We start from the raw sequence: 9,298 nt of genomic DNA on the forward strand, positions 1-9,298 counted from the left end.
TGCCCCACTTAGTGAGGTGGATCCCATCTCTCGCCATCAGTTGTTGATCTTCAAACAGGGTCCCATGGTCGTAGAAACCAAAACCCTGTTGCCAACACTAGTGCCGCAGCTAGTTGTTAACTTGGAAAGTCCGTCTCCTCCTCCTCCCAACCATCTCCCTCACTGGCAGGATTGAGGAGAAGATGACCTGGGCTCCCAGGCCCTTGACCACCATCCCCAGAGCTCTGAAATCCTCTTTGATGGTCTCCAGTTTGCCCTTGGTGTCATTAGCACCCACATGGAAGAGCAGCAGAGGGGAATAGTCTGATGAGTGGACAAGCCCTGGCAGTCTTTCCATGACATCTCTCACATGAGCCCCTGGCAGGCAACARACCTCTCTAGACAAGAGGTCAGGTCAGCAGATAGRTGCCTCCRTCCCCTGCAGCAGGGAGTCACCCGCAGCAATCACCTGCCGCTTCTTCTGAGCATTCCAGCAAGGCGCAGGGTCTGTTGTCCCAGTTGCTTCCCTGGCAGCCATGCCCATCTCCTCCTCATCCTGGAGGGCACTAAACCTGTTCTTCAGCTTCAAGTCCTCGGGAGGAGTAGGAGCCTTTCTCCTCCTACAAGCAGTGAGCAGTTTCCAGCCTTCTTCTACAGTGTCCTGATGCACCGTTTCACACGGCACAGAGCCCTCGGGCAACTCCACCGCTGTGGGAGGATGGGACTCCTGCAGCTGTTTATTTTTTTTTTCCCCCTCCTCTTTCAAGCCTGTAGCATCACGGGCCCATGGCAAGAGGGGATGTTTACATTCAGCAACTCTCCGGAGGCAGGGGGACACGTGCCCGCGCGCAGGCAGGGCTGCTGCCGGCATCAGCAAGGTCCCCGGGGACTAGACACGGGGACACTAGCTCCGCTCGGAGCCCCTGYGCTGCTGTCGCCTCCTCCCAGGGCCGCTGCGGCGGTCAGATGGCACGAGCCACGGGAAAGGGCACGTCCCAGCACGAGCGCGGGCTGGAGGACAGGAGGCAGCACGCCGGGAGTCAGGAAAACTGGGTTAAATCCTGCAGCAGCACCTCCGAGCAGGTTTCTCTGCTCCCGAGCCCCGGCTCCCATCCATGCCCTCAAGCGATGCGCCATGCTGAAGGACGGGGAGCTCGGGAAAAGCCGAGCCAAGGACCAGCAGCTCTGCAAGATGGGAAGGGATCCGAAAACCCAGACGCGGCCAAGCATGGAGAAGGACACGGCAAAGACGCYGCGCTGATGGGGATTAATCCGGGCATCCCCGCAGTGCAGGGCTGCTACACRCRCGCCGAGGGCAGGGGACACACCRRGACCAYGGCACRGTCACGGACAGGACTGGGAYGTGCACRCGGAGCCCCTGGCYRGCYGCAGCGGCAGGGAGGGCGAGCTCTGCCCACGCGCTCTCCCCACGGAGCGGGGCTGCAAAGGCCGAGCCGGGGTGCAGCGAGGGGAAGGAGCTCTGCCGCTGGGCCAAACTGCAGAAGCATCAGGGGCAGAGGAGTGCGGGGACATTCCCGATGTCCCAGCCTCATGCCAGGGCCCCTTTGCTGGGGGGAAACGCACTAGCAGCGATGCCGCCTGCTCTCTGCTGCGGATGAGGGACACCGCAGCCCTCTGCATGGTCTCCCACTCGCCCAGGTGCACCCAAGGACAGCTGCTGCTTGTCCCTGCCAACACACACTGTGCCTGGCCAGATCCGCCTTCCAAAATCTCCGCGGGGCTCCCAGGGCAAACGCAGCAGCCCCRGGCGAACTGCTCCTCGCCAAACGGGCGCCCCACATCCCCGAGAGCAGGGTTGGGGTACGGCACCGCTGCATTGCAGCAGCTGGGAGCCCCGGCCACACGGCTCGGCCGAGGGGACACACCGCGCTCCGGCCACCTCTGCCGGCGGCGCTCGCCCCTCCAGGCTGCTCCTCACCGTAATGAGATCACGCACCGACGACTCACCCGAGCTGCACCGCCAGCACCGCGGCGTAAAAACCTCGTGCAATATTTATAGCCCCCATTACAAGGATAAACACTGGACGCACGCGCTTGCAAACACCYGCGTCAGTGTGACTTGGGAGTTTTATGCGGACGAGAAAGAGGAGCGGGAGGGCTCTGGGTGACCTGAATTGGAGTGTGGAGTTGGCACTTTCTTGCGAGCAAATGCAAGCGCAAGGGGAATTGCAGAGCCAGGACGGAGAGCAGAATGAGCAGGCACACGCCGAGGCAGCGAGCTGACTAAGAAATCTCTGCACTTAGTCTGACCCTCCTGCCTTGCCCTGTCCCAGATTCGGGAGCGAGCAAGGGCTGTGCAAGAGCCCAAGGAGAGCCGGGACGTCCCAAGGGAGCCGAACGGCTGGCAGTGGGGGAATCCTGCTCTTCGACCCGCTGAGCAAGCCAGGGATGTTTTTTGCAAGTGTCTAGCTGTGCATTTCCTCCCCTCCCTGCACCCCAACACGAAACCTCCCTTTCCCATCCCAGCTCCCGAGATGCTTCATTTCGCTAATAGTGAGCAGGGAGCCAGGATGCGCTGCCCAAAGCAATGGGGGGCTGCTCCCCCCCGGCCCCAACCACGCTGCTCCCGAGCCCGTTGGGGCTGCATGCGGGCGGCTGAGCCGGGCGGCAGGAGGACAGCGCGGATGCTAATCCACATTAAATTATTTTGGCAGTGGTAGAGCACACGCTGTCAGTTCAGCGCGCACCCGCATTCATCATGCTGCACAACTGCTGACACTCAGCTAACTAAGAGTGCAATCAATTTAGAGAAAACTATTAAAGATTTTATAAGATTAACAAATCTTCATAAAAGTGGTGATGTATTACCCTAATTTTGTTTGCAAAGGCCCTCCTCTCACCCAGCACCAACCGTTTTGCTCCTTTGCCCTGTTAAGCTGGAGGTGCTCCTAAGGATCCTGCTGGCAGGTCGGGCCCGGGGCAGGGCTGTGCATCTCGGGGGACCTTGCAAGGACCCGCTGCATGCACACCGCATGCACACCATGCACACAGCATGTGCTGCAGCACCAGCCCTGCCTGGCGCCTCGCGCGGGGACATCCCCGATTCTGGAGGACCAGGTCCAACTCCACGCCTCGTCTCTGCCTCCTGCTCCAGCCCCTTCCTTCCGCCCACCCACCACCACGATTTTGTCTCACTATCTGCGGGCAATTTAACCTACATGCATTTTTTAAAAGTCTGCAAGCCAGCCGAGCTCCGGGGACCTCGGTGGGTTTTGCTGCAGGACTTGCTGCAGACTTTGCCGCAATGCTTCTCCCCGCACCCGTCCCCGGTGGGGATGTTGTTGCCCCCAACCCGGCCCAAGCCGCGTTTGTCCAGGGCGGATGAAAAAGTCTCCTTCATCCCTTAAGAGCAGGGGAGACCACTGCAGACCCTAACGGATAAATGCACGGAGCAACACTCGGGCAAACGGGGACCAAGCCGTTGTAGCTCAGCCTCCCCAGCAAAGCATTCCTCCTCCCGAGCACGCGAGGGACCTTCTCCGGACACCGAACCCACGGCCTCTGCTCGGGCACCGGAGCCATTCCCACCCACGCGGCACCGACGTGCTTTCTCTCGCTTGCTTCCCCTTTTCCCTCTTGAGCCCGCTGATGCTCGGAGCGACTCCAGCACGAGGCAAGAGGTGAAACGTCCCCATTGCACCGCGGAGAAAAGAAACCCATGGGAAGAATCGAGTTTCCTTTCTCCTGGCCGACGGGGGGCTGCAGGAGATCTCGCGCGCCTCCCGCTCCGCGTGTCTGATACTCCCCCCTCCCCGGGAAGAGCGCTGCCGGGGCGCAAACAGCTCCTTACCCCAGAGATGTCTGCCACCCGGTGAATCGGCACCTCCTTCTTGCTGTGCAATCCTTTGCCGTTCTTGATAGCTCTGCAAAAGAAAGGTGGCACGAGCAATCAGCACCAGGTGCGACGAGGGACGAGGGACGAGCGCGGCCCCCTGCAGAGCAGGCGGCTCGTTAGCCTGCTAATCCCAATTACCAGTGCTCAGCCGCTCACCTGAGCTGAGCACATACCTGATCAGAGAGAACACTTGTCCCCGCCACCAAATTAAATTGCTTTGTTCCCCGCGCAAAGGGAGGAATCAACAGGAAAGGGAATGCACCAGCAAGAACCAAAGGTAATAAATGTTTCTTTCAGTGCTTAATCGCACGAAACATTTTAAATGCAAAACGCACAGCCAACTTTCCCATGCGAATGGAAATAAGTTCCTTCCAGGTTAAAAAAATATATACAAGATAAGTAGCCTGAGTGAACGCTGCACACGGAAGCCATTTAACGGATGAGAAATTAACGGGTGCCACAGGCCGGACATTAAACCTGTTTCGATTTCCGGCAGTGGCGGCAGGGAGCGCTGGAGCTGGTGGGGAGCGTAGGAGGAGGCGACGGGGGGCTCCCCTCGCCCGGGGGGGCCGGTCCCCAAAGCATCCCGGTGCACCTCACCCCGGCTCGGGCAGCGATTTTAGCTAGTGGCTCTGGATGCAGGGAAAACATAGATGTGAGACCCCCCCCGAGATGCGTCTAAAAAAGGAGCGGTGCTAAGTTTGAAATGCCGCAAGAGCCGAGGAAGCTGCTGCCGCTGCCGGGGCCTTCGGGCTCGTCGCCTCCGCGGGTGGACAGCGAGGGCATCCGCATTGCAGACCCCGCAGCTCATCTACAAAGTTTTCCTGCAGCTCCCGGCTTGTCACCTGGAGCAGGAGAGGGAGGAGAGCGACCTCGGCTCCTCTTGGGTTGAGCTTTCTCTCGGGTCCGAAGCGAGCACTTGCAAGCAGCAGGCAAGGGGGCCTGCTTGCAAACCCGGCAGCTGCGCCGGGGCCGGAAACCGGCTCCGCCAAGTCCCTGCTCTGTGCACACTCCTCGGCGCTGCTGCCGCCCCYGCAGCTCGCCGGCGCCCGCCGCCTTGCAGGGACCCAAAGGCTGCCCGGACCCGGGGGCAAAACAGCAAGACCCGGCTTATCCGAGCTGCTCCCGCGCCGCTCCTCGGGCACCAGCAAACCTCGCTCTGCAGCAGTCAGCAGACCCAGTTACCGCTTTTCATCCCCTTTTTGCTCCGTGCCCATCCGGCGATGCAGACGATGAATGCTGCGCGCCTGACCCCCGGCGCCCCGCCGTCCCCAAACCTCGCCATCCCCCTCGGGCACAGCCCCGATTCCAGCTCCGCAGGCTCCTGCAGGGGACGGGAAACTAAAGCTCCTCGTTTTCGCGGCTCCCCGAGCAGGCCAACCTAATAGCCGCTCGGAGGCAAGAGGCACGAATGTGTTCGGAGCGGACTGTGACGATAATAAAAATACCAGGGGAGGAATTCGAAGCCCCCGCCGGGGCTTTGTGCAGCAATCAATTTGCGGAGCTGCGTCGCTCGAGGAGCCGCCTGGAAGCCGCCGACCTGTTAAACCAGCAACGGATTTCTTCCTTCTCCCTCTCCGGCCTTTGAGACATCCCGCCTCACAGCCGAGCAGCGGCTCCAGGGATGAGTGGCTTGGGGAGAGACGGCTCTTTTTATCAGGAAAACAGCTCCTTTCCCAGGTTAAGAAAAGAGACCAGGTTAAACGCCAGCAGGCAGGTCCTCCTCGAGGGACGCCCGCGCGTTCCGGAAGGGATGGTGACCGGGAAGGCTCATCCAGCGGTGGCTGCTCCCAGCGCCGAGCCGCAGAGCATCTTCCGTGCCCCGAGGGCTTCCTCCGGCGCCGCCTCGCGCTCCGGATGCAGGACACAAACCCCTCGCAGGGACAGCTCCAGCGGGCCGCTAAGCGTCCCATCCCACGGAGACGCTCCCCGGGCTTGGCTCGGGACACCTCGGAGCCGCCCTGCGGCAGGGCGTGCTGCGGCATCCGGATGGGGACCAGGGCTCCCGGGCGTCTCTTCTCCGCGTCTCCTCGGCAGACGGGGCAGGAGAAAACCGAGGCTGGGGCGCTCGCCCGGAGCCGTGGGGACGTGAGGCGAGGCGGCGCACTCCAGCAGCGCGGCAATGTGATTTATCCTGCAGCCGCTTTGAGAAGCGCCGCAAGCAGCGGCGCCGCTGGAGACGGCTGCAGGGCTCCCGGACGCATCCTTCCCGCCCGGCACGCCGGGGGCCGACAGGACGCAGCCTGGAGTGGGGAAGCGACCGCCTCCTGCACAGATCCGACTCCAGGCTCAGGCCTTGCTAAAAAGCCCGGAAGCCTAAAGGGTTTTTGCAAAATTTTGCAACGATTATCCAAAGCAGAAAAACTGCTCAAAACCCACCTGGGCACAGAGCTCTGGTCCCTGCACCCCAGCCTCGCTCCAAGATACCGGCTGCCCTGAACCTCCCGCTCCCGCAGGGACTCCGAGCCGTTTGCAGCGCGGAGCGGCCGCCTTCTCCCCGCGGCCCCCTCGCCGCTCCCGCCACCCCCCGGGAGCCTCGCGGCCGGCTGCGGGCAGGGCAACGGCAGAGGCTCTTCCCGAGCGCGTCGGCACCGTTTGCACCGGCTCTTTGAGAGGTCCGGCCCCGCCGCTCTGCAATCAGGCCACCGGCGATCTGCTGGCCACCGACCGCGCACAAAGATGCCCGGCGGCGGGAGGGGGGACGCTTTGGAGCCGGCAGAATAAGCGCCTATTTATCAGCCTTCCTCCTCCTCAAAATAAAGGAAGAGAGGCTTTGCTAGCAGCAAAACTGAGCGGAGTCTTGCACAGTGGACTGGCAGATACCGATACGCAACCCCCTCAAAGCTGCTCTCCCCTGCTGTCAGCGCAGCGCCGTCGGCTGCCGCAAAAGCGCTGGCTGGGAAGGAGCCGGACCCCCCCAGCCCCGCTGCGCCTCGGCGCAGCTTTCCGTGCGGAGGAGCCGTGGGGCAGGGACCCGGCTGCAAACGGTGCCGAGCACGGCGCGCCGACCCGGGAAGGCGAAGCTTGGCTCTCCCCTCCGCCCCGGGYGGTTTGCAACGCTGCCCGGCGCAACGCGCGGCCCCTTTCGCTCCTGCCCACTGGCAGGGGAGCGCGCGGGCAGCGAGCCCCGGCCGGCGTCGGCACTTGTGCTGCCTGTCGAGGAGGCAGCGCGGGGAGCATCCGCGTGCGTTTTTCGCACCGAGATAACCTCAACCTAATCACGCGAGGCCAGAATGTGTCTAAAGTCCTTCGGATCTGCTCGGATGTCGTTCGGCTTAAATGCAATCGCTCCTCCTGCAGCCAGGCTGGGGCTGGCAGACTGCCGGGCACGGCGCCCCRGGAGCGGAGCCGGGAGGCGCACAACGGGCCGGGAGATTCCAGCCATCTCCCCGGCATTTTTAAAACGTTATCGTTCCCGTAAACGGAATCAGCACGGGGAATCCAAACGCACTCGGCCGTTTCCCAGCGCCTTGCAGCGGGGCTGTCCCGCAGGACGCCGGCGCGGCTCCCGGCCGAGGGGCGTCCAGCCCGGCGAGGCCCCCCCCCCCCCCCCCCGGGATTAGGGAAGGACGGCGGGAAGCCGAGGCCGGCCCCGCAGCGCCAGCGGGGAAGGAGAGGGGAGCTGCGCGCGGCCAGCGGCACTCACCGAGCCTCRGCGGCCAGGAGCTCGTCGTAGTGCGAGGACCTCTGGTCGTCGTCCTGCCGGTAGCGGATGACGGTGGCCAGGCCCTTGCTGACCAAGGCTTCGGCGATGTTGCTGCAAGACAGAAGAGCGGGGGGAGCTGAGCGGGGGGACGCTGCGCCGGGGRARGGCAGRGGCAGYYTCCCGCCCYGCTCCCAGCTGCTCCGATGGTGCCCGGAGCGAGGTTGGACGCTCGGTGCTGCTTGCGCACACCCAAGCGGGTTGSAAAGGCRGCTCCGGGGCYGCGTGCCCGTGCTGCAGCCCRGACTYGGGAGWCRGGGATTGCTCCCACGAGCATCCCCRCACCACRCGCCCGGTGCATCCCATGCATCTCCGAGYGGGCCGACACGCCGGYGGGGGCYGGAGCAGGATGGCRGCCAAGGAGGGCACAGYGAAGGGGCAGCGGGAYGGGGCTGGGGCAGGGACAGACCCCTCCCGCGGCGAGGAACGGCCCCCGGCCCRGGGAAGGGGATGCTCCGGGGCCGCCACAGCCCCCTCCTCRGTTCCGCCTTTGCTTTTCGCTTTTTTTGCCATCCCCTCGGGTCGGCGAGGCCAGGCCGGGCCCCCCCCCCCAACCCCGTCGCACGCCGCCCCGCGCGGGGACACGGCGGGTGCCGAAGGCCGCCTGCCAGTCGGCGCCGCGCCAAATTGGCTGCCGTTACATTCTGCTGCCTTAACCAAACGCATAAATCCTGCTTGGCTGAGTGCATCCGTAACGCTCCTGCAATTACGCACGCAGGGCACGGGCTGCTAGCTCACCGCTCCTTTAAAAATAAAAAGCCAGGGGGGTCGCGGCAGTCAGCAGCTCCGGGGAGCTCTCTGCCCCGGGGACCAGCCTGGAGGGGGCAGGGGGAGCCCAAAATAGGTCTCGCCTGGGAGCAGGGGGAAAAAATAAGTATTTGCAAGCGAGGAACCGAGCTGCAGCGGGAGGCAGCTGCAAAGGTAGCTCTGGAAATGCCAAGCAGCCGGGAATAAGCACCTAGAGCTATTCCGGGCGCCAACGCGCGGCTGCAGCCCGGGCGGCCACCGGCGTCACGCCGTCCCCCGCCGACGCCGGGGGGACGGGTCCGCAAAACCAYGGCACGGCACCGTTTCCGAGAGGGTTTCGCGCGGGCGCTCCGAGCGGCCGAGGCCGGGGAAGCGGGGGGTTCCCCGGAGGCGAGCGCCGCTCGGGATGCGCTTTGCAGGAACGCGGCCGTCTGCAGCCCGGGCAAAGCGGCGCCGAGATCTAGGAAGCGGGYGGCAGCCGAAGCCTGTCTCAACAGGCTCTCCGCGCCCGGATGAGATTCCCGCGGGGAAACATGGGGGGAAAGCAGCACGCCAGCCCCCAGAGACACCCCTCTGCCGCAAGGGCAGGGAATAATCCGAGGGGAGCAGCGGCCCCCGGGACAGCCCCGCCGCTGCAGCAGCCCCGTTCTGGGGAAAGGAGCAAGATCCGGGAAGAGGGGAGCGAGGGAGATTAAAACCCACCCGGGAAGCATCAGGGAACGACTCCGGTGATAGCAAGCGCTCCGTCTGCTCGCTAAACGGACGATTTTATTCTGCCCCCAGCACTCGGGAAGTGCTGTAATCTTGTTGCCACCTCTGTTTGATGGCTTCATTTATTCGGCAATATCACGGTTATGGCTTTTTATAAGACAAGCGAAATTGCCAGTTCTCGCTCCCATCGCGCTGCTGCCGTCTCCGCGCGGAGCCGGGTCTTAAAGGAGCAGGTCTGGGCCGGGGCTGCGTGGGAACGGGGCCACGCGGGAAAGGGGCCATGCAGGAATGGGGCCGCGTGG

The 9,298-nt window shown here is 63.6% G+C and overlaps 1 protein-coding gene across 1 annotated transcript in view; it reads right to left on the minus strand.

Annotated features, from left to right (window-relative positions):
• Positions 1-9,298, minus strand: part of SND1 (staphylococcal nuclease and tudor domain containing 1) — a 149,472-nt gene that overhangs the window by 75,491 nt on the left and 64,683 nt on the right. The window contains exons 13-14 of the mRNA XM_026071157.1: positions 7,482-7,592; positions 3,791-3,863 (exon numbers count right to left, since the gene is read on the minus strand). Coding sequence (XP_025926942.1) covers positions 3,791-3,863; positions 7,482-7,592 — 184 coding nt within the window. The remainder of the gene's footprint in view (positions 1-3,790; positions 3,864-7,481; positions 7,593-9,298) is intronic.

This window comes from Apteryx rowi, unplaced genomic scaffold (assembly GCF_003343035.1).
Source record: "Apteryx rowi isolate R43461 unplaced genomic scaffold, aptRow1 scaffold_322, whole genome shotgun sequence".
Lineage (NCBI taxonomy): Eukaryota > Metazoa > Chordata > Aves > Apterygiformes > Apterygidae > Apteryx > Apteryx rowi.